General features: G+C 43.2%; 4 protein-coding genes across 5 annotated transcripts; 2 read left to right on the top strand and 2 right to left on the bottom strand.

Moving 5' to 3' along the window:
* Nucleotides 1–1303: 1303 nt before the first annotated feature.
* Nucleotides 1304–6803, bottom strand: BCIN_10g00610 (hypothetical protein). The gene is made up of 2 exons (XM_024695398.1): nucleotides 4989–6803; nucleotides 1304–4935 (listed from the first exon to the last, which is right to left on the bottom strand). The coding sequence occupies exons 1-2, from the start codon at nucleotides 5320–5322 to the stop codon at nucleotides 1775–1777; spliced, it is 3495 nt and encodes a 1164-aa protein (XP_024551192.1). The 5' UTR covers nucleotides 5323–6803; the 3' UTR covers nucleotides 1304–1774.
* A 1094-nt stretch (nucleotides 6804–7897) lies between these two features.
* BCIN_10g00600 (hypothetical protein) lies at nucleotides 7898–9481 on the top strand. Its single transcript, XM_001554179.2, has 3 exons — nucleotides 7898–8846; nucleotides 9031–9119; nucleotides 9175–9481. Exons 1-3 carry the CDS (start codon nucleotides 8578–8580, stop codon nucleotides 9222–9224), a joined length of 408 nt encoding a protein of 135 aa, XP_001554229.1. The 5' UTR covers nucleotides 7898–8577; the 3' UTR covers nucleotides 9225–9481.
* Nucleotides 9482–12641: 3160 nt separating this feature from the next.
* Bcgsh2 lies at nucleotides 12642–15007 on the bottom strand. Its single transcript, XM_001554177.2, has 4 exons — nucleotides 14535–15007; nucleotides 14385–14460; nucleotides 14184–14326; nucleotides 12642–14130 (listed from the first exon to the last, which is right to left on the bottom strand). Exons 1-4 carry the CDS (start codon nucleotides 14822–14824, stop codon nucleotides 13110–13112), a joined length of 1530 nt encoding a protein of 509 aa, XP_001554227.1. The 5' UTR covers nucleotides 14825–15007; the 3' UTR covers nucleotides 12642–13109.
* Nucleotides 15008–15369: 362 nt separating this feature from the next.
* On the top strand, nucleotides 15370–23339 carry BCIN_10g00580 (hypothetical protein). Of its 2 annotated transcripts, none has more exons than XM_024695396.1 (6): nucleotides 15370–15700; nucleotides 15858–18819; nucleotides 18878–19261; nucleotides 19311–21357; nucleotides 21414–22154; nucleotides 22450–23339. In XM_024695396.1, the coding sequence occupies exons 2-6, from the start codon at nucleotides 15959–15961 to the stop codon at nucleotides 22657–22659; spliced, it is 6243 nt and encodes a 2080-aa protein (XP_024551190.1). In that variant the 5' UTR covers nucleotides 15370–15700; nucleotides 15858–15958; the 3' UTR covers nucleotides 22660–23339. The 2 variants fall into 2 exon arrangements, with proteins under 2 accessions (XP_024551190.1, XP_024551191.1); XM_024695397.1 differs by having other exon boundaries at nucleotides 15370–15807.
* Nucleotides 23340–23916: the final 577 nt, after the last annotated feature.

The following is a 23916-nucleotide window of genomic DNA, read 5'->3' as shown; positions in this document are numbered from 1 at the left end:
ACTGATGTCCTCCAAGTATGTCATCACTGATAATATGATAGATATGAACTTCATGGGGAGTTTCTACTTGGTTCGAAACTACTGTGCGTTGAAAGTGGACACAAATTCAATCATTTTTCAACTTTCAAGATTCCCCCCAATCCAATCCCTCGGAAATGAAATGCTAGCTCGTCCTTCCCGAGTTTTACCCCTGAAAGCCTACATATCGATAGCTTCAAGCTAGCTCTTGCTACCAATAAACAACTTCTAGATCCCCCAGGAAAAATCGGGTTACAAGTCAAATAACAATCCTAAGATCTTCAAAAGGTTCAATTATACTTTCAGCCTCGTTGCACTCGTCAGCCCCCAGCTCAGCATACGAAATTGCATTTAAAGGGCATAATGCCACCATATGACGTTGATAATTGAAGGGACCACCACCTCATGCTTTAGGAGTCTCATCTATATTTATCACAGCAAGCCTTGCTGAGGCTCCAAGTTTTTCATCCGATCTAAACTTAAAAAGAAAGGACTTCTGTTCAATGCAAAATCCCTGATACCGTCTGCATCCATGTTATGTATGGCACGGCGATATGGATTATCATAGCCACTTTTCCGGTGTGCCCGAAATGTGAGACTCGATTGACAGCTTGTGAGACTAGACTGGCCGACTGTAAGACTCAATTGACAGATGAAAGTTACAAGACTACATTCCCATATCTAGGAGAATGGGCATTTGCAGTCATAGAATTGGAAATTATTTCCTGATCTGTGCATCTCACAGTAACCTTCCTAGCCTCGAATAATACACAACACACTGCCAACCAATATTCAATTCCAATCAATACTTCCATCCCAAATTCTTCTCCCATTTGATCCAATACCATTGTACACCCACCATTTTCTGCCCAGTGCCTTCCTCATACCTCTCAGACATGACACATGTGACATCCCTCCAAGCATCAAGGATCACCAACTAGATCACCAAATGAATATCAGTGGACCATATGCATGCTTCTAACTGGTAACCATGATCCAATTTCCTTCCAGAAGAATATTCGAAGCATGCGGGTCCGAAACAAATTACAAATTGAATGATCGGCGGAATGGCGGGTGATGATCTGTTTTTGAACTTCGTGTACGATGTTTCTACTCCGTACTGTAGTTCACTGCGTGTGTTGTTAGGTGTTGGGACCTGGGGAAGATGGGTTGGATTTGGCCGAAGATTTTGCTGTTTCAATCTAGTGATGGTCTTGTTAACAGCAGATAACAAGAAGAAAAACAGGAAAATTAAGATTCACGAGTTATAAAGAAGTGTAGTAGATGATTAAATCTTTCATTATTAATGAGTCTATCTACGCCTGCCGGCTCCTAGATATCTCTCTTTCTCAAGACTGATCACCAGAATAGTATATCCAGCTCTGTGGCAAATGCTATACATGATGGATCTTCTCCTATTCCCGCCAGTGCCATTTCCATCCATAAGGGGCTCTGCCAAAGCAGTACATGAGTAAAATCCGTATCCAGTATCGTTGATCGCGTTGTATTCGATAATACATGTTGTCCTGCTTTCCAACTCATGTATCGTGTATTCATCCAACACCATTCCCAATCTGGTCATCAGATTATCTCCCCAAGCCGTAGATATACATATATACAAGAACTTTATCTCAGCCATGTTGTCCAGCAAATTCTAGACGTCTAGTTTTATCTCATCCATCCAAAAGTTAAACCATTAAGAATTACCCTTCACTTTCAGTCCTATATTTCGTCCCTCGCGACCTTGATTCCCAAATCAAAGCACCTTCCTCGCCTCATCTTGCATCCGACTCATCATTTTTCTATGCAACTCTTCCATCTCTCCACCACCTGTCCTAATTCTTCCTTCCCATCTCTCTTCCCTCAATTCTTTTGCCCTCCTCTCCCCATCTTTTCTCATTTCCTCCGATTTTCTCTCCTGCCAAAGTACACTCCTTCTATTCTCCACTGTATCCATTACCCTCTTTTTCTGCACTTGCAAATCATTTGCGATACTATTTCTCCACATCGCCAATTGCTGCTCTCTAACCAGTGGGGTTTGGATCTCTGATGAGCGCTTCGGTTGATGAGAATTAAAGTTTGTATTAAGGGCGGCTAGAGGTTGAGACGTAGATTGACGAATGAGTTCGCGACGCTTGGAAAGTGGTATGTCATCGTATTCAGCAAGGATTGGAGCTGATTTGTTGACGTGATAAGACCGTAGAGGGCTTTGAATTGGACCGACTTCGTTACCCATTTGTGAATGTGACCCAGATGGAAATCGTGAGGGAGAATGTGGGTTTGGTTCAAGTATCGGCATGGAATGTGTGGAAACGTTCCTCTTAGGGAAGTAAGACGATCTATTGCGAATCATTGTGTCTCGTTTTTCCATTAGTGTATTAGAATTTCCGAACGCAGGGGAAATCGATTGCGAAAAGTGTTGTTGAAAAGATGGAATTTCTTCTCCAGGTGATTCAACTATTGGCTCTGGAAAGTTTGGATTTGAAGCATTACGCAATGTTCGGTGCACTTCAGATCCTCCTATTTGTTGTTGCGAGGAGTTTCGTGTCGGTGTATCATGTCCATGAATGTGAGAATCCTCGGGTATTGTCGCAAAAGGCGTGATGTTTGATTGGGTTGAGCTTGACCGGACAAGACCTGGAGAAATAGATTGCTGGGAAGATGATCGTACTGCCGGTGGTGGAAGAGCATTGTGAGCTGTTTGCTGAAGTGCTTCAACATCCACGGGAACAGCCGATTCGGATTTGGGATCCTCGGAAATACTTTCGGAAATTTCTAACTCTTCCAATTCTGGTGAGTCTGCATGACTTAAATGCTTTGCCCACTCATTGGTACGATATGACATAACAACTTTTGAAAATTGAGCAGGTAATTGCTCCTTCGTGATTTTCGTGGCCTTTGTGTCAGGCGCAGATGCAATGGATGACTCTGTCTTTAGTTTTGATTCAGTTCCATTGTCAGCGTCTTCAAGACTTTCTCCAACAGTGGAATTTGACGTGTTCGGTACTGGATCCCCACATGTTGTTAGAGAGTCCTGTTGTTGCATTGTCTCATTCGAGGACAATTCATTTCGGGGAGTATTGAGAATATCAGTGGCAACAGTAATTCCCGACTCTGGCCGGAGCTCCAAACTCTTCCGCACATCAGATGTTCCACTAGACACCTTATGATCTGTATCTTCAGTCGTGGAATCCATTGGAGACGAAGGAAGTTGTTCGGGTGCGGTTTCTTGTGGTTCAGTCGTCGCCTTCACCGTCACCAGCTCTGGACTTTGCTCGTTATTTTGATCATCCTGTGCTGGGAATTCCACATCTGGTATAGGAGTGTCTTGGCTAATAACTGACGATCGTATACTTCCTACCTCCCTGTCTTCATCATCGCTGAGATCATCCACAGTTGCCGCGATAGAACTTGCGCGATCCGCCTCATCAGCATAAGGAGTCACTAAATCTTCTGTTCTGATACCTTGCTCTTCTGAATACCTTTGTGATTCTCTTTTCGATCGAGTAGAGATTTTATTCGACAATGCTGAGCCGCCACTGGGTGTACGTTTCAATGTTTCGCCGTTGGCCGCTAGCTCTTCGTCGGGAGAAGTAGCAATCGAAGATCGATCATCCTCCATCTCACCTTCGGGAATCTTGAAAGGAAGAGGCACTACCTCTGGTGCGACTGTCATTCGTGGAGGAGGAGCTTTACTTGTAGGACGTAGTGAAGGTAGGCTTGCTAGGTGAGTGCTCTCATTATTAATAACCACGGCTTTGTCCCCTGTTGGATTTGCTGATGGTTGAGATCTGGAAGATTTTTGACTAGACTGACGCGATGGAGTAGTGGTTTTATCTTCAATCCGCTCAACTTCGGGTGCCGCATCTCGAGCAACGCGTACTGTAACCGCTCCATCGTGCCCTTTTCCACTGGACATAACAAGACCAGTAGCACTGGGTCGAGTAGGTAAAGACTTGCCAGAGATTTCAATCTCTGTTCCATCAAGTTCCATAATAGAAGTAATCGTGTTGGAATGCCCTCTTTTTGAATCCTCCAAATCACCCACTACAGAATCGTGTGTTGATTCATCTCCCGATTTGAGCTTCTCGCCATATATTTTTTCCCATCTTTCTTTTTCTTCAGTATTTTGATCCTCAATTCTTCTTCCTACATTCATTTCCTCCTCTTCTATAGCCCTTTCGATTGCTTGGCGCTCTTCCAATCTCTGCGCACGGTGATCTTGGATCATCTTGTGGACCTTTGATTGTGACACTAGACCAGCTAAGAAGATGACGAAAATTGCGGCGATCTCGACACGAATTCCTTTGGTCACGGGGTATGTCGTCGCGCCCAGAGGAAAAAGGTTTTGATTCAAGTTCCAAATGTAAGCCCAAAATTCTTTTAGGCCTGCTCTACTGAAACAATCAATCCCGAGAACGATCGCAGTGGAACCCGCGAATGATATACACGCAACCAATCCATAAGTCCTAGTATGGTGACTGAAGGACAGCGAGAATGTAGCAACACTGATTGCCGCAATTAGAATCGATTTCCCGGCTGTTGACGTGATCAGTCCACCAGCTTTCATCACAAGCAGCCACATGCTGAAGCAAAAACCTCCCAGAAGACATCCAAGGCCCTCGGTAACCTCTGTAAATACCAAAGAGCACCCGCCAATGATGAGCCCAGGTAGCACGATTGCAACGAGATATGCTCCCTCAACGGCATTGCTAACAGGAAGATTCATTACAAAAAGAATCAGTACCGTGATTGCAATGCTGACAAGATATCCTGCTGAAAGGGAAATGTGTAGCCATCTGTTCTTAAACCCAATGAAAGTATATAATATGCCGGTTGCGATGAGGATAATGCCTGCAACAGCAAAGGCTGGTGTAATCTCGGGTTGGAGAGGTAACTCGCCGGGCAATACTGTAGCTGCTTCAATGTCAGCATCCTGTCAAAATCCAATGAGGGTAGGCGTTTCATACAGTTGAAGGCCGAATCTGTAGCGGATATACTTGTAGCTGTTGCGCTAATTGAGGATGCCGAGGCGGTCGAAGTCAACATTGCTGTATTCGAAGTTGATGTAGTCATTGCCAAAGAAGTACTTTGCGAGTGTGTAATGGTTGAAGCGGACGTGAAGCTATCATTGCTTTCTTGCGACTCTTTCGCACTACTCGAGATCGACGATGAGGTAGAAGTGATCGTCGAAGATAGAGCTACTGAGCTGTCGCGTTCCTGGACCCGAACATCCCATGGTGCAGCGAAAGCCCATTGAATCGAAGCTCCCAATACCAGCAACACGGACCCCTTGATCTGCATTGTGTAAACTCTTAGAACTAGTCCCGGTATCTAGCACTGGATCATAAGATAAAGAAAAGTAGTCCTGGCGGGACAGGAGACTATTGCCAAAGCTCCCTTCAATGTATAGACGTGTAGTGTATGGCTTCGAAAATTACATGGGTAGTATGGAAATGAAACACGAGTATTGAGAATCGAAGAAAAACAATGATTATAGAACAAGGAAAGGGGGGTGTAACGAATGTTTAGAGCGAGGCGTGAGGTAGTGTACCAATAGCCTGGATAGTTCATCTGAATACAGATAAAATATGAGTAGGTATATTATATGAAGTCATATTAAGACCCGATGAAAATGTGGAAGGTAAAGGTACTTAACACTGACGAAGATACTAAGTGTAGGCGCGAAGGCGTTTATGAGAGATTACGCTATCCGATGATGAATGGACTGGTACAAAGTGGGTGGGTTTGTGCATGGTTGGTTCTAATGTGTATTTAGAACTCAGTGTGCATGCGATGAACGATTCGACATGGAATTCTCAACGGACCGCGGACCGCGGTGATCTACTGCAAGGTAGACATTTCTTGGGTGTTGGTTTAAAGCAGACCCATTGACGGATACATTTGTCCTGCAGCTTGACATAATCCCCGCCTTGGAAGTTAACATCCTGCACTTACAGGAAGGCGTCTGCAATACGAAAAATATGATGCATGAAAGTAAATAATTGGGAGTGTAGGGATTACAAACAATGCGACGCAGTGCCACGAAAGCATGTATACCAAACTCTTTTTTTTCGTTCTTCTTAACGTCAAAGCCACATCCAAATTTTATGGAGGGGAAATGAATAAATCTGTTCGAGAGACGATACTCGGTGAATCGGAGAAAAAAAGCTTGGAACTCGGCCCAAAATAATGGGAGTTCATTTGCTTGCCGTGTCTGTCAGATCTGTCTGAAGCTTCTGATGGATTTGATTTGTCTAGTCGAGTTTCATTGATTCCATTGAGTCCAATCAAGAAATTTGTGACCTGAAGTAGATTGAAAACCCGCATTAGACTCATTGTAGCGAGATTAGGTTACTATCAAAAATGGAGCTGTGGGGAGATCTACCGATCAATCTGAGTGCTATGGTTAGCATTGACCATACTGGGGCTGACTTATAGTAGATCAATTGATCGCCAACTTTCTTTTCTTTCCTTCGTTCTTTCGTTCTTTCTTTTGAATGATCTTGGCCTTCCCCCCGTCTCTCGCAGTTATTTTCTTTTCCTCGATTTTCTTGCTTTTGTCTCGTTGTCTTGTTTGGCCATGGCTAACCATATGATGGAATGCTTTCTTTTTTTCCCAATATTCGGGATGAGCTAGAAGGAAGAAGGTACAGGATAAGCTGTGCATTGCATAACCGGTACATAATGCTTAGACAATATATATTGCTAAACGATATCTGCCTGACAGTACATATTGCTTGACCAGCATTTACTACCTAGCACCTGGGTACCTTTCGTATGCCGGGAATGGGTTTCGAAAGCACAAAGTACACCGGACTAAGAAACCTGAGCACAATCAGCAGATGGTAATGTCAGGTTGAAGAATTGGAAGCTAGGTAGGTAGTGTAGTAATTCCGGGAGTTGTTTCGATATTTTCAAGGAATCAATTCTCCATAAGGAATAGCTTCAGGTACAAGAGTGTTTTTTAGACCTTCCCCCTTCATTTTCCGGTCCTTTTCGGCTCACTCCGTTCCCAATCCCGCTCGCATACTGTTAGCTTTCCGGTTCATCCGACCTATTATACTTCTGGAAAGAAGTCTCCGTTTCGTGTCAATAATTACTTCGTTGCATCGATGTGACATGCCGCACTCTCTGAAAAGGTAATAGATCCAGGATGAACCAAATTTCAAAAGAAAATCCATTTAGACATGTGATACAAAGACTTGCAATGTTTTTATGGTGTGGGGGGATGGGGAGCGGGAGGGCGTTGGTGAAGAGCTGTAATCCTTCATGCGAAGTGATTCTGATGAAGCATGCAATCCATACCACGATTTCACCATCTGCAGATCAAGAAAGTCTGGAGTACATCAACAAGTGATACAGGAACGACCATCTAGAAAATCTCCAACCAAGATGATGGTGATGGTACAGAACATCATCAGTAACACCGTCTCGGGTAGATAAGGTTTGTGTCTGTGGTAGCTGAGACCAGCATATAAGGCATTAAAAGAGATGGCTGAACTGGAAATCTCTTGGATGAAGAGATGCACATATGATGCTCGTATCCGTGATGACAAGACGTTATATTTATTTGGAGATCTGCTGGCATGATCTTGAACCTTTCGTGTTCGAGCATTCAAAAGGATTGGGTGACCATAGCGGGAGTAAGACATCGCAAGGAAACCAAAACGAGTTGGATTTGATCGGCGACCTCCAAAGCTTCCAAGATTCCAAGATTCCAAGATTCCAAGATGTCAAGATATCAGGATATTTCTTCCTGCGACGCTGCATTCAAAGAAATCCTCGTTTAGGTATCAATAAGCAACGGCGTGCATTCAACTGCGTAAATGTAGAGGCAGACGTAACATTCCCAATGATATCAATCCTACTTCATTTTGAACGTCAAGTGTTTGTTTATCAGTCGGAATGCCTAACCTGCTTGGTTGAGTGAAGTGATCTCTCAAAGGAGTCAGTAGCGAAAGTAGTATGTCTTCCCAAAATGTCATATCACGCAAGGGTTTCCAATAAAATCGAGGATGCTTTATATTCAATGCTGTGTTATCGGTCGGAATTCTCCCTTGGTAGAAGTGATGAAGAGTCCCCAGTCTTAACACAATGAATCCCAATGAATCGCTGCTGCTTGTCGTTTGCTGCTTGTCGTTTGCCGCTTGTTGCTTTTTGTCTTCGCTGCTGTGCTTTCAATCGGAAACTATACCTCAATGCCTGGTAATTGCAACGATCTCAAGATGTAAAGAATCAAAGGCAAAGAATGAGAACCAAGTCTTCTCCAGGTTTTTGTCACCAGTTGTCTCAGTTGATTAATAGAAATCCCAATGGTATATATGCCCTTCTTGTGAACCTCGAAATGCTCGCAAGTGCACATAGGAGGGGAAGAATTGATATCTGTGCCTCAGGCACATACTCCACCTCATCTCAGATTTTGTGCCCGCCAAAACACAGCAATCGCGATAGGAAGAAGAAAAAAAAAATCAAATATCGATCAATTCACATTCATTAAGATCTCATATTATTTCCACAAACCGGTCCTAAAACTTGCACTCCTCCAGATCCGTGAAGATGTTCGCTCTCCGCCGCAATATTCCATCCACCCTCTCTCGCAACTTCTCCACCAGCGCTCGCAATAATACCTTCGCCAAACTCACACTCATTGGTCGTCTCGCTGATAAGCCTGAAATAACTGCCACAAGCCAGGGACAAGAAATTATGAAATATGCCGTCGGTACTAGCACTGGCAGAGGAGAGAATCAAAAGACTAGTTGGTTTCGGGTAGTGAGCTTCTTGCCAGAAGGACCACAGAGAGATTTCATCTCGAGTTTGGACAAAGGGTAAGTTCTTTTGATCTCTTGATATCTGGAGAGAAAGTTACCTAGGAAGAGGCCTCTTCAGTATGAGTACATCTCGTATGTCAATCTTAGCAGAGGCAGAGGCAGAAGCAGAAGCAGATATTGAGCTCGGAATTCAAAAGAAAGAAGGATATTTCAAAAGTATCCGATGCTGATATGCGTTTAGAACCTTGGTATATGTAGAAGCTGAGGCGCAAATGAATAACTACCAAGATGCCGATGGGAAGAACAGAAGTTCTATGAGCGCAGTTCAACGTAAGTACCCTTTTTAAAATACCTACCAAAGCACTAGCTAACACAGATAAAACAGAGAGAATCGACGTCCTGCAATTCAAGAAGCCTCAAGATGCAAGCGCATAGATCAAATGGCCATGAATATATGATTTCTATGAAAGATGGAATGGATGATAGGATGTAAACAGACTTACTTTTCGATTCGCGTGTGTATGTAATATCAAATTTGGGCGGCGCAAAAGGCACCATACTTCCAAGGCAGTGTGTAAGGGAACATGTCGATGAGAACATTACTAGTCAAGGCACCTTTCTCAATGAGGGCATCACAAGTCAGCTACTATCTCAAACCATGAATTTATTTTCTTCACTCCACGTTCGATTCAGTCATTTGTTTTAATTTTGATGATTATAAATTACTGAGACATGCAATAGCTAACATTATCGTTGTGGTATCCTCTCACATTTGTGTAAAGAACATGCGAAACGCTCCTTTGGATTTTGAAGGAGCAAAACCCATGTTCAGAGGCTGACACTATCAAAGAAGAGAAATATGCGAGAAAATGAAACAACGCGCTGTGTCTATTCACCTAACTGCCATCATATATCATATTTTCCCAGCACCAAAATTGGAAGAACGGACACCTCAGGGTTGGGGTTCCCTATATTGAGGCGTGTCGCTTCTCTCCGATTCATGAAGAAAGACCATACTAATTGTAGACATAGGAAGCAAGCGCACAAAGGACTCCAAACTGCTATGATTGTGCCAATATAATGCAGAGCCTTGACCATGAACCAAGAGCCACTGTTCACTTCGTCCCATTTAAATCCCAAATAATACCATAAAAATTGGTGGGAATCGAACCCCCTTGCGCTTCTTGGCGGCGGGTTGGTTATCTGAGTCACCAGGAGGATTAACGCCGTCACAATCTTGATGCGGTCTAGGGCCCTTCTTGCCCTTTTTCGATTTTGGCTTAGGGGGGTCTAGAGGCCTTCTAAGACGCCAGAGACCCTCACCCTCCACATCATCCTCAACAATGCCTGCGTCCCCCTTATTGATAAACAAGTCATTGAATCCCTTCTTGGATATAGTCTAGCGGATATAGGTATCCGTATTCTTCCACAATTTGCCATACTGTTCTCTTCCCACCGCAACATCAGCAAACTTGTGGGCACACGGCGTATACATTCTTGTAAACGCGTCAACAATGACCCTGCTGTTGGTCTAATCGTTACGCCCAACAAACTGACCAGGAACCAGGGAGTTCCCTTCTCTCGGGCACCTGGGTGGCTATTGAGCAGCCAAGCGCGGGAACCCACAAAGTCGACCCCTCCAGGAAGAAGATCGTACTCGCCCTGCACATAGTTCTTGGGGGTATCTTTGTTGCTGGTTTTTGGCCAGATAGCTTTCAAAAAATGTTAGCTTTTGATTATCCCAAATTAGGAGGGATACCATGCAAGGAGGCTTTTTCTCAGAGGTTGTTGACTAGCAGGTATGGGCTTGGAATTCCCTAGCCACGAAGGGAAGGGTTGCTCTTCGACAGGAGCAGCAATTGCAGCCGGGGCATTACTACCAGTTGGGAGCTCCGGTATAGGGACAGGAGCAGCTGACACCTGGGCGAGGGCCAGCCGGGAGACCGGGAGCAAGGACAGGAGCAGCAGGGGCAGGTTCGACAGCTAGATATTGTGCGATCATCAGCAAACACAACAATACGAATAGCATCAGTTTGGGTTTGCAACTGATAAAACTGAGAAGATGTGGTTAAGGGGGGTTTGAAAGGACTGATTAAACACTAACCGAGGTTGATATAAGGGCGAAGACCCATAGCAGCGATTCCAGGTAGGTTAAATAGAATTTAGTTGATTGAAGATGTAATAAAATGGTTGGGGTGTACTGAAGGAAGCTTGTAGAATATGGTACGGATGTGATGGATGTTTGTTACTACAATTGGAAACTACATAGGCTGACAGAAGAAATATATATACTCTTTCAAATTTGCATTCAGACTGACTAGAATTCTAGTATATATCTAGATCAACTAATTATTGACCGGAACTATTTCGTTAGTCAAAATATCGAGCATTCAAATTCCTTTGTCGGTTGATTTAACTGAATTCGACCTTGCTCGACAGGTTGGTCGATCATTTCAAACCTAGTAGTCTGTTATGATAGATAACGGTTCAGCGGTGAATCTATAGCTTTATGAGCATTCTGCGAGGGAATTGTGAAGTGTTGTTTATCTACATGACCGGAGATCCCTAAGAAACACAGCCATCTTCCCTGTTAAACAGTGTTTTCAGAGCTCGTTGAGATATTTGGAGCAGGTGCTTTTGAGCCGGGGTACTTTAAGTTTCTTCCCAGATCTAGATCAACCTAATCTACATTCTAGCGGACATAACTAAACTGAATTCCCTACCAACAGCTTTCTTGATTCTGATATATTTCCAAGGGTTGCTGAGCATGGCTGAGCATCGCTGGATGATTATGTATATATGTCCTGTCAAAATTTACAAATCTAATTCTCCAAAAAGCAGGTATTTAAATGATGCCCATGAACAAAGCCTTCAAATTCTTCTCTCGCTGTGAATACGTGTTAGAAAACCAGTTACTCCCAGGGTAATGGATCACCCATGTGATAAAATAGACCTTTTATCAACATCAAAACGGGAAAGCGCTTATGTAGAATAGAATAGTCCAGGTGAAAGCTGCACGCTACCCATGCGAGCCATCGCTCACCTCGTCTGAAAACCCCCGACTTTTTCTAGTTCACGCATGTGAATGTTGTTCTAGTATTCTTGTGGATTTGATTGTATCAGTACCACATGTAAACGGTAGATGAATTGGATCATGATACTTTCTGCTGCTCTACCCTACGTAATAATGTGGCAAATGTGTAGGAATGTAGATGGAATGCGAGAGTATCCTTTGATTGATTCCGTATCAATGAACATATACTTTTCAAGACACAGCCTCATTTAGCCCAGAGCGTTCTTACAGAAGTAGTAAATATCGATTTAAATTTTGCAAAAATGCAACTAATTCATTTGCCTTTGACATGATGGATTGCCGACTATACTTACTAGACGCAAATTCGGATGATAAAATAAGAACACCAGCGAAATTCCAGATGAAGCAATAGGTATGAGGAAATTTTGCCAATATTTACCTTGTTCTGATTCGCCATCTTAAAGACGATCACCTACCTATCCTCAAACCTCCTCAAAAATGGAGGACTGGGTCATTTCAACATGCCGAAGACTCAGCATGAATCTGCAGTGACTCGAAAACTTACTTCTACCTTCGCGCGATTTACCTACCCGGCACATCCTCGAGACTACCTACCTCTGGAGTGTATATAACGAGACCTAAACTTTAATTCCACACCGGAAGAAGACATTGTGTGACCCCCAAGGTTGAGGACTAGTCTACTTGGCGACCATCAACATTTACTTTGAGAAGGCTACGAACAGAAAACAACACACTTGATGTCTGTGGAACCTCTCCGTACACAGGCAGTAAACATAAAAAGTAAAATAAATAGATATTGTAGAATATGATGTGAAGGCTTATTAAGAAATGTACATCGACAACAATGGTGATGGTATAAAAGGAGGCATGTCGTCGTAAGCGAGGTCAGATGTTTTCACCGGGAATGCGGCTACTAAGGTTTCCCTGGATTATCAATTGGGATTGTACCTTTTGTTAAGCGCGAAAAGCTTGTTTGAATGAAGTATAATTCTAACACGACATTTAAGATTCCGACCTAATTAAGACAGCTAGTTGATGAGTTTGCCGAAGAAACTCCCGAATAACTTGTGGCTGAAGCTATGCGTAGGACATGCTAGGTGTGTTCGGATCACCGTATCTAGTATTTTCCTCGATTCCCAAAGCTTTGCTATATTGAGAATAGATCTGATTGAAATGTGGCTGAAGATATGTTTGGACCATGTATTCCGGTTGCCGTATCTTGTCCCCTCTCTATTCTAAAATTTTGCCGTATTGAGGATAGATACTTAAACAAGAGCTACACTATCCATAGACCCAAAACCTGCAGCTACACCACCCTCTTCACTCTTATCACCCTTTGTTCGGAGAAGATATCCTGCTTCCTCGTTGTGTAAAACTTGCGAAGTTGTTTGATCCCAAAGACATGTTCCGTAGATGCCGAGTTCACAGATTACACCACCTTTTTCAATAACACCGTTTCTCAAAATCATGTTGTGGACGGGTGGGGGGGTTATGATTTCCATCAGAATATATGATTTCCAATAAGACTCTGGAAGGGACTTGAGGAATGGAGGAATTGCGGAGCGGTAGATATTGTTACCGCCACCTTCTCGTTGAGGTTTAAGGACATAACCGTTACAACGTTCTGGATCGACAGCGATTTTACGGGCTTCGAGTCCTGCTGGAGATTCGTCGAGTGGGAAAATATTTGTAAATGTATCTTCCAGTTTCACAAGATCTGCATTATTTGTCTTGACGAAGCGATCCAGCATTGAAGGTGTAGAGGGAGCTCTTGGTGTAGCAAGTACTTGTTGAACTTTCTTGGCTCCAGCCAATTGAGTCAAAATCGATGGGCATTTGATTGCATTTGACCGCTCGATTTGAAAACGACCTTCCCAAGCAGATTCAGTTGTATAATCTTGGGGACCATATCCCGCACGGAGATAGGCAACAGCAACCTCGAATTTCTTCGAGGGATTACTTGGCGGTGAATATAGCAACTCTCTCTTTGAAGTCTGAGCTATTGTAGTATGGCCGAGAACCTCTGAAAATGCTAGTCGAAATACTGGTACGCCGTGCTTTTGAAGTTCATATTCAAGGTGTCTTTGATCAAAAATATTTCTTTCTGGTGTTTGAACCAAGAAGATTGTGCAGAGATCGTAGTCAGAATTGGGGGTAGATACCTTGTAGTGTTCAAAAGCCGATAACAATCCTAGTGCTAATGATCTAGTACTTGTATTCTCGGGGAGATCTAGCGATTTAGTTGCATCCTTATTGAAAAGGCTATAATCGCCCAAGGAAAGATATCTAACAAGATTGTCAGTCATGCAGAAATAACTCCAGTATTGATAGACACAAACTTATGCAATTGTGAAGTTTGAGAAGACAATCCCCCAAATGAAGAAGCAATAGTATTGAATTCGACCTGCTTGATCGTAGGCGTTGCGTCCGATGTTTCTTGATGAACCATGTAGTCGGATCGGAAAAGACCCAAAGAAAGGTTCTTTACAATCAGTATTCCTCAATCACTTGGACTTAATTTGGTGGTCAGGATAGTATACCTGAACATAACCTTCACTCTTAACCTTCAGATGAACCCGCCAAAGTTCAGCAATGAAATCGTCTACTTCGAGGATTCTACAAATAGTTAGAATCTACGCAACGCACATTGAAACAGAAAATTAGTAGAGTAGAGCTCCACAGAATCTTACTCTTGAACGATATCTTCGAGAAAGGCCTCATCTTGAGAAATCGATGCGTATAAGAGATTATAAGCTTTCTGGACTGATTTGGCTTGCTCAAAGCATATCCGAGGAAAGGGACTTGGAAAGAGAGTGACTGGAGCAGTAGTCGCTAAGACACCATGAGGATCTGCTTCTGCAGACAAAAAAGCCGGCGGAGGTCTCACAGCCAACCCATGAGCTATGGACCAATCCTTGATGGTTACGAGAAGTTGTTCTGATTCTTTTGCCGAAATCTCGGGAGGGTAGGAAGATGTCATGATGAGAGTGATGAGAGTGATGAGTCACAATCTCGAAGGGTAATTGCAGGAGCCAGTGTATGGTAGGTGTGAAATGTTATGTTGTCCTAGAAAAGCGTCGATAAACACACAAATGATGTCTACGGCATCAAAGTTGAGAAGATTTGACAATGATATTGCACTCTTCTGCTTAGATAATTTGTCATCACGTCAGTCACGACATTGGAGAAATCTGTGGATCCATCTTATTAGTGGGGAAAGGCTCACAAGGCTGTGCCGTATGATGCTGTGCAAGGCTGAAGCTGCCGATAACGATAAGAAATGCATGTGCTCAATGATCATCTTACCAGCCCGTTTCTAGATCAGATAAGCCGCAAGGCTGAGACCCCTGAGATTATAGCAGCACGCACGCATTTTCGTGATTGATGGCCGCGAAAGCTCGCGTCACTCTTCAATTCAACTTCAATTCCCATTTTCTGGCTCAAGCTTCCCCTCATCTTTCCCCTCCCCCTCCCCCTCCCCCTCCCCCTCCATACCTCTCCAATCTCTTCAACTCCAACCTAACCGCCGTCTCTACGATTCTCGAATCGCAACTTGATAGATTTCGTGCCCCAATACCATCTTATTTGAAGAGACTTACCTTATATTATTTGCTTCTTTCCGATACCAGCTGTTTATTCCCTTTCCAGGAGCGCAAAGTGGCAACCATCTAAAAGGTTTCAGTCGTACCATTAGGTGGTTACATGGCTTCAACTTTAATAATTTCAACAGCTCGACCCATTCTCTACCAATTCACTCGCAGCTCGATCTGCACTTAATCCCTAGATAAACTGACGATTGAAGTCTTATTCGATACTTTAATTCAAACCTTCTGCTATACCACACACACTCTCTAATGTGAGCAGTACACATCCTTACCACAGTTCATCTCCAATCCTTACTCTTTTTGTCCATTCTCTCTATTCAATCTACTCGAGCAATAAATCCAGCCTTTCAAAATAGAGGTGTTACTCTTCGCCGTCATTTATGACCATAACTAACCATCTTCCCACAGTTCGCGAGTCTCACGTCATTCGTTGGCTATCACAGCTACCGCTTTTGTCGCAGAACCTTTCCTCATGTTCAACAGCGAGCTTTGATCACATTAATACCAAAATGGAGGACGACGACCCCTGGTCATGGTCTACTGATAGGATAGTTCAAGAGTTTTGCACCGACCAACGATCTTGGGAACTCCGGGCAGCCTCTACTCGTATACCGGACCCTGTGTTTTTGGAGAAAGCTTTTCGGGAGAATGAAATTACCGGAGACATCCTTCTAATTGAAATTGATGACAAGAGTCTACGGGAAGATCTGCAGATAACCAAACTTGGCTGGCGGTCTTTCATTCGATATGGAATTGAGCAACTCCGCGAACGAAGCACGAAATATAAGGTCTGGTTGAACAAGGAACGTGCTTCTGCTTTGGTTGCAGAGAGATACAGTAATAGTTTGCCAAGTGTATCATCTCATACCGATTTCAATTTCACCATCAATTCAACTGTGCCCATTCACATACCAGCTAGTATTTCCGACATCCCAAATATCCCTAGTCTGCAACCTCTGAGACTATTTACGGAAAGTGAGACTGAACGGCCAAATCTCAATTCAAGCCAAGGTGTGGAGAATGTGTCTATGTCTGAAGGCAACAAGAAGAAGCAACAGAAGCTAGATGATAATCCTCAAGGCGCAAACCGGGATGGCCCATTGGAACTTAATCATTCTTATCCTCTCCTCCTGACGCCCCCTATTCCATTTTCACATTCAGAAGATGAATCTCCGAGCAAACAAATCCTTCTCGAAACTTCAGTGCACGCTTTCAACGAGGTGCAACCTACCAAGACGCGCAAGCGCATTGCCCCAACACTTATTACAACGTCCATCGACCAAACCAGAGATCGCACAATACCCACCGAAGCTGATACTGTTCGTGTTTTCCTTCACTCACAACTTAATCAGGGTTATTTGGGTAATTCGCGCATGTCTGTAGACGATGTTTTCTATGGAAAAGTTGCGGCAGGTGAGCGAATTCCGCATGGTGAAATGGCTCTTGAATTCCAAGGACGGAGCTCCATCTCGCTTGGCCGTCGTTTGTATGTTCATAGCTTGATGAAACATTTTCTTCGTGTTAGCCCTGAAATTTTCAAGCGAAATGAAAAGACTTTAATGGCCACTAAACCATATCGCTTGCGACTTGCCCAAAACCCTTCATTCACTCTATATCGCTCTGGTTCGGATACTATCGAAATCACCCGGCAAGCCTTGTCAGCATGGCCCGAGATCGATCCGGAAGCATACCCTGTTAAATCTTCGAATGCCGGGAAGTCAACCTTTGACTTTGATTCGAATGCGGAAGATCTTTTGGCGAATGCATATGAGGAACCCGGTGCTCTAAGTAAATACAATATGCTCAAGGATGATGATGAAGAGTTACCTTTATACGGTGAATCTGGTTCAGATAATGGTTTTGATACTGAAACTTTGGAGGCCATAGATGAGGAGGCTAAAGAGAGAGCTGCATATATCGAGAAGGAGAAACAAAAGAATAAGTTTCTAACCTCACAAGAAGTAGAAGCGGCTGTTGATGCAGGTATCGCAGATATTGTCTCTCAATGGCAAGAAACAAAGCTCCCCAAGCGTCGTCAAAAAGCATTCAGACTTTGGACAAAATCACGTAGGACAGGTTCAACGCATGCAGACATTCTGAAGGCTCAGCAAGACCTAAAACACCTTGTTGACAGGCGCATCCCCAAACTTAGGGAGAACATTATACTTGGCCAGTGGCCGAATGAACACCAGGTACGCTACCAAACCCGTATCATGGAGGCAACAATTTTTGATCGAGAGGATTTGATCTACACAATCGCTCTTCTTCAAAAGAAGTCGTCACCTCCAAAATTGGTAGCAGATATCCCTGTCAAACCAAAGAGGACTATCTTTTCCGGTAACTATAGTGACTCTGGAGAATCAATACATAGTGAGTCTTCTGCTATCGAAAGTATGCACGATGATGGCGATTTTATTGTGGAGGAGCTTAACCTCGCCGACGACGAAGAAGATGTGACCATGTCCGATGATAGTCTCCCAGAAGCTCCAACGACACCATTTAGAGGAAAAGCTCAATCAAGGTCTGGAACATCTATCCAACATGGCTATATCAGTGAAGAAGACCATAACATGGCCTCGGTATCTGAAGAAGAGGAACTCAGATCACCCGAATCAATAGAGCACCCCCCATCTGGTAAAGTCAAAAGCGAGCCAAAAGTTCCGCTATCAGCATGCACGCCTCAAAAGAATCACGTTGAGATTGACTTGGTAACGCCAGAGAGCAATCGAGTATCAAAGTTGAAGTTGAATTGCAAATCTTCAAGTAGTGTCAACCCAATCGTTCTTTCATCCGAATCTGATCCAGAAAACCATTCCGAGAGACCTGTTTTAGATCTAAACAACCTTCCATCACTCACAACACCAGCTGCAGTCTCTCGATTTGAGTATGCGACTTGGGAGGATTCTCAAGACCGAGATCGACTGATCATTACGTTTGTAGACAAGCTGCCAAACCACATGCAGAAATCACTGTTTGAGCTCATTACGACGATGGACAACGAGGCAAAATTACGAACTCGTGTAGAAGAAGTAATAGTACCTGGTAACGAGACAAAGGGATTGGACAAGGAGTCGGTCAAGGTATTGATGACACTAATCAGGCTATTCTGGATTTTTATTGATTGCAAATTTCACCCCGCACATTACGGATGGTTGCTCGTCGCTGCTGATTCAATTTTCAGTGATAACTTCAGCTCCCTCAGTCAGTTCTATCATCTTTGCAAATCATTACAAAATTACTTCAACCCAAAAATACGTCTGAAGTTTCCTGTATCGGAATTCTCCTCGGCAATTGCAATGGTGTCTGGTGACGATGATGAGGAGGATGGCGAACCTCAAGGTTCAGTCAAGAGAAAACGTAAATCTGTTAGGTAAGCTACTGCAATGTGTATAAAATACAGTTTGTTCATAACTAATAGACGACAATAGTACAACTGATAGTGAGTTTTCTGAAAGGGAAGATGACTCTCCAAGCAAAAAGAAAAGAAAGTTCTTTGAGGATGCAAATGCTCGGAATCTGCGAGAGCAAGATAGAGCACGGGTAACTGCACAAGAAGAGCGTAAGAAACAACTTCGGGCTAGATTGAGAGAATCCGATGATGTTGGAGATGTGGCACTAGATCGTCATATCATCAATGAGGGCAAATTCGACGATCAGGGCTACATCTACGTCGATGAAGAAATTGGCAAGCGCATAAAACCTCATCAATTGGAAGGTGTAAGATTTATTTGGAATCAAATTACTGCAGATGGGGAAGCGACGCAAGGCTGCCTTTTGGCACATACAATGGGACTCGGGAAAACCATGCAGACGTAAGTATGGGCAAATTTTTCCTGCAATGTATAACTAACGATCTCATAGGATTACTATACTGGTCGCACTAGCTCAAGCAGCATCTTCAATAGATGAGTCAATCTCATCACAAGTTCCAGAAAGTCTTCGTGTGTCAAAAACAATCATCCTTTGTCCTCCTGGGCTGATTGCCAATTGGGTGGATGAAATTCTTACTTGGTCACCAGATGACATCCTTGGGGACTTGAGACCGGTCGATTCAGCGTCTGACCTTGAGAGCAGATTTTGCACTATTGATGATTGGTTTGAAGAGGGAGGGGTTTTACTCATAGGATATGATATGTTCCGCAGATTTATTGCTCCACCGAAGTCAAAGCCGGGTGATCCTATGCCACCTTTTCTCATCAAGAAGTTCGAGCGGGCCAGGACTAAACTTCTTGAAGGTCCAAACATTGTCGTGGCCGATGAAGCGCACAAGATGAAGAATTACACTTCTGCTTTGAACATGGCCGCCACCCAGTTCAGAACCAAAACCCGCATTGCATTGACTGGATCACCTCTTGCAAACAACGTAGAGGAATACCATACGATGGTTGAGTGGGTTGCACCTAATTATCTTGGTCCGAAGATTGAGTTTCGAAAGAAATACAAAGAACCAATCGAGCAAGGGCTATTTGCTGATAGCACTCGGGGCGAGAAGTTCAAAAGTCAAAAAATGCTTGAGATTTTGAAGGCCGATTTATCTCTAAAAGTACATCGTGCAGATACATCAGTCCTTCGGGATGATCTGCCGCCGAAAAAGGAATTTACCATCAATGTTTCTCTTACCGAACTACAAAAACAAGCATATATCACTTATGTACGCTCCATGTCTTCACAGAAACCTTCTCGGACAAAATCTGGAGAGCTGAAGCAAACGACTGTATGGTCATATATCAATATACTGACTCTGCTTTGCAATCACCCCTATTGTTTCAAAGCAAAATTGGATGCGCGAAGCAACGAGTTGCAAGGAAATTCTCAGCCCAAGATCCACACTACTACCGCATCTCGCACTCGAAAGGGTAAGCCAATGGAACCTCAAGATGTGACAGACCTTGAGAATGATCCAGAAGCCTGGAAACTTGGGGTCTCAGAAGATTTAATTTCGGCAGAAGCAAAGGTTTTTGGGTCAGTACTGGGGAAAATCTCAAACCCAGAACTGTCAAATAAAGTACGAATTCTTTGCCAAATACTCGATGCTTCCAGGGCGGTGGGTGATAAAGTTTTGGTGTTCTCTCAAACACTTGTAACTCTTGACTTTCTCGAAATTATGTGCAGAGATCAAGGCAGAAAATATGCAAGGCTCGATGGCAAAACTGCTATGAACAAACGCCAGGCACTTGTTAAAGATTTTAACTCTAACGATTTGGAGCTCTATCTCATTTCAACTACTGCTGGTGGCTTGGGCTTGAATTTATATGGCGCTAATAGGGTGGTCATTTTTGACTTCAAGTACAATCCAATCAATGAAGAGCAAGCAATCGGTAGAGCATATCGTATTGGACAGAAGAAACACGTGTTTGTATACCGTTTGATGGCTGCTGGTACCTTCGAAGGCAGTATTCAGAATAAAGCAGTGTTCAAAACACAACTTGCTTCTAGAGTCGTTGACAAAAAGAACCCATTGTCATGGGCCCAGAAAGGCTTGGGTGAGATTCTCTTTGAACCAAGAGAAATTCCACAAGAAGATCTTTCGGAATTTGAAGGAATAGACAGCGTTGTACTTGACACCATTTTGAGCCTTGAAGAGAACAAGGGGGCAATTTTGAAGATTATCCAATCTGACGATTTTGAGAAAGATGATGATTACAAAATGACACTCGAAGAGAAAAATGAGGTCCAGCAAGAAGTTGCAGAAGAACAACTGAAGCGCTCTGATCCTAAAGCTTACGAATTACTTATGCGAAAGAAACAACGAGTCGCAATTAGTGCCGTAAATCAACAAGTTCAACAGAGACAGCCTCAGATGTCTTCCACTGTCAAAAGCGAAACGGTAATTGGTAACAAGCTTAAGAAGACTACTGAAAACAGATATGACAATTCAGACGTAGAAGAGATATCAGCAGGACGTTTTGTAAGACACAATTTCAATACACATCTTTTATATTGCGTAAAGCTAATATCTCATAGGCACAGCGGCAATTCTTTGTGCTGCTTAAAAACATTATTAAGAGTACTGACCCATTCAAAAATGAGGACAGAATTCGGCAAAGAACTGCAGAGATTGAAATGAACATCCAAAAATGTTACCCTGAAAGAGTTGAATGGACCGACAAATTTCGAAAAATGATATATCAAAGGGCTTGCGAACTCATTCACGAAACGCCTGTTGTTGCTCAACAACTCTTTTCTTCGGAGTTAGGTGCTGGTGAATTCCTGCTTCAAGTTTCATCTTGGTGGGAAAAACGCCCAGAGCCAAGACAAGCCAATGGGCAACAAGTTCAGAATTCAGTCCGATTAGATACTCCCCAAGAGCTTCGAGCTTCGGTCTCATTGGGCCAGAACGGCAACGGACAGGCCGGAGATAATGAAGATGAGAATGGGTCTGTGATTCCCCTACAATCCGGCTCTTTTGTTTCACCCAGAGGATTGAGCATGGTGGAAGAGAGGACTGAAGCTCCATACGGTGTGGTTGAGCCAGCGACTTCTCATGCAGCGACTTCATCTATCCAACAGAAACCTCTCGCATCTAGCACGTCATTTGAGCAATCCAGCACATTGAATTCAGAGGGCGGTATGAAACCTGCAAAAAGCAATGATATCTCAGACAGCCCATCCATCTCAGAAACCGTACCCAAAGAGCAGAATTATCTATCACAGGATTCCACAGAAGAAATTCCCAACCACAAGCCCACTAGCTCACTTGCCGAGGTAATACTACACCCTGTCATACCTTCTACTTTAATTACGAATAAATTGGGTGAGGATGATATATCACGATTTGCGGAGAATCAGTCTATTGGACCAGTGCCCTTGAATAATTCGGTTGTGGCTACAGTCAATTCCAATTCCAATGTCAAAGTGGACAAGTCTGACAAACCTGATGATTCTCTCTCAACCACCTCATCATCAAGTGACGAAGTGCCATCAAGCTCTTCAAAGATGGGGCTTCTTCAAAGAATATTCGGATCATAGTTGTGCCTAAAACTAACATATTTGACTATAGACCAGCATGTTCCAAGCCATGAATCAACAGCCGCAATTAGTGAGGACTCCTGTGGTAACCTCGAAGAAGAAGAAGAAACATTGGGGAACCATGCATTCTGAAGACTCAGAGGCGATGCGACAGATTCAACAACGACGATTAGCTCGAGGGGAAACCAATCTTACTTCTAGCCCTTTTCAAAATAAAAATTCTTCCACTAGACCTTCCTAAGGTGGTGCATTGACACAGCCAGCGTTATTTCCGCAGCCTCGAAGATAACACATATTAAGAATACCAATTTACTTTCCACTTTCTGTTTCTTTTCTTTTCGATACCCGATGTACAATAACAAACATCATCATCAACATCTTTCTAACTTGAGCGAATGGAACAATCAGTAGACACGAGGGGCGCATTATATTTTTAGGGTCTCTGGAGTTGGAAGAACGAAGCGACAAGTCTGAACTTTACTGGGAATTGAAGGTTAATTCTTATTTTTTTTAATATTTTTTATGATACCACATTGTTATTTCTTGCGATATGAGGAAGGGCACTGGTAGACATTTACATGGACGCCGATTTCATATCAATGGCTGACATGTAGATGGAGATGCACGTTGTTTTCTCACGAACTTTTTCTTCTTTATTGCTTGCTTTTGCTCTTGCTCAATATGAAAATACGAATAAACACACAAAAATTCATGCATGGCTGCGCAAACGGAGCTTCGGAAGTTTGCATGAGTTGGGATGGATAGGGGACGGGATATGTAATTAATGAGGGGTGGAAAAATGATGATGGTGGATACATAACCTGACCTGATCCTCAATTTCAGCGAACATACACTGATAGCATTTTAGTTAATGGGAAATATTTGAGATGAAAAGCCAATAGCGAAATAATTTTGAACACATGCTTATATGTTATTGGGGTTTGTGAGGTTGAAAAGTGCAATGTATTTCTTGTGAGACTTTATGTACATGTCTTTAGGACAAAAAGTGATACCCTCTATATCTCTAAATTCTACTCGGGATTTCTGTATGGGAAGGTTGGTGAGTAGGTAGGTTAGTGAGTAGGTAGGTTGGTAGGTGGTAGTGCTGTGTTGTGTTGTGCGTTGTAAGTTGTAAGCTCGAACCCTTATCGAGGTATAAGACGTAAAGTAAAGTAACATGAGTTGAAAAAGTAACGAATATTAGATCTCCACTGTTTCCAAACCACCTTTGATCGAAGGAGATTTGTGAGACTTTCATTAGATACCAGTAAGGCGTGGTGGTCTCGTGCAGGCTGTCTAGCGTGCGTGCGTGCGATACAATGCTATTGCAATGTTCAACTAGCTATTGTGAGGAGTTCAGACTCGGGAGATAGATAGATTTGATTTGTGTGAGCTTTGGGAGAGAAATGCGATGTGATAGAATATGGAAGGTCTGATGGGTGTGGGTTGGAGGTTATCGTTGGGTTTTCTGGTTGGGTGAGAGGTTGGATTGTGTGGG

Source organism: Botrytis cinerea, chromosome 10 (genome assembly GCF_000143535.2).
Source record: "Botrytis cinerea B05.10 chromosome 10, complete sequence".
Classification (NCBI taxonomy): domain Eukaryota; kingdom Fungi; phylum Ascomycota; class Leotiomycetes; order Helotiales; family Sclerotiniaceae; genus Botrytis; species Botrytis cinerea.
Note: the sequence above shows the minus strand (reverse complement) of the source record. Positions and strands in the feature narration are given on the sequence as shown.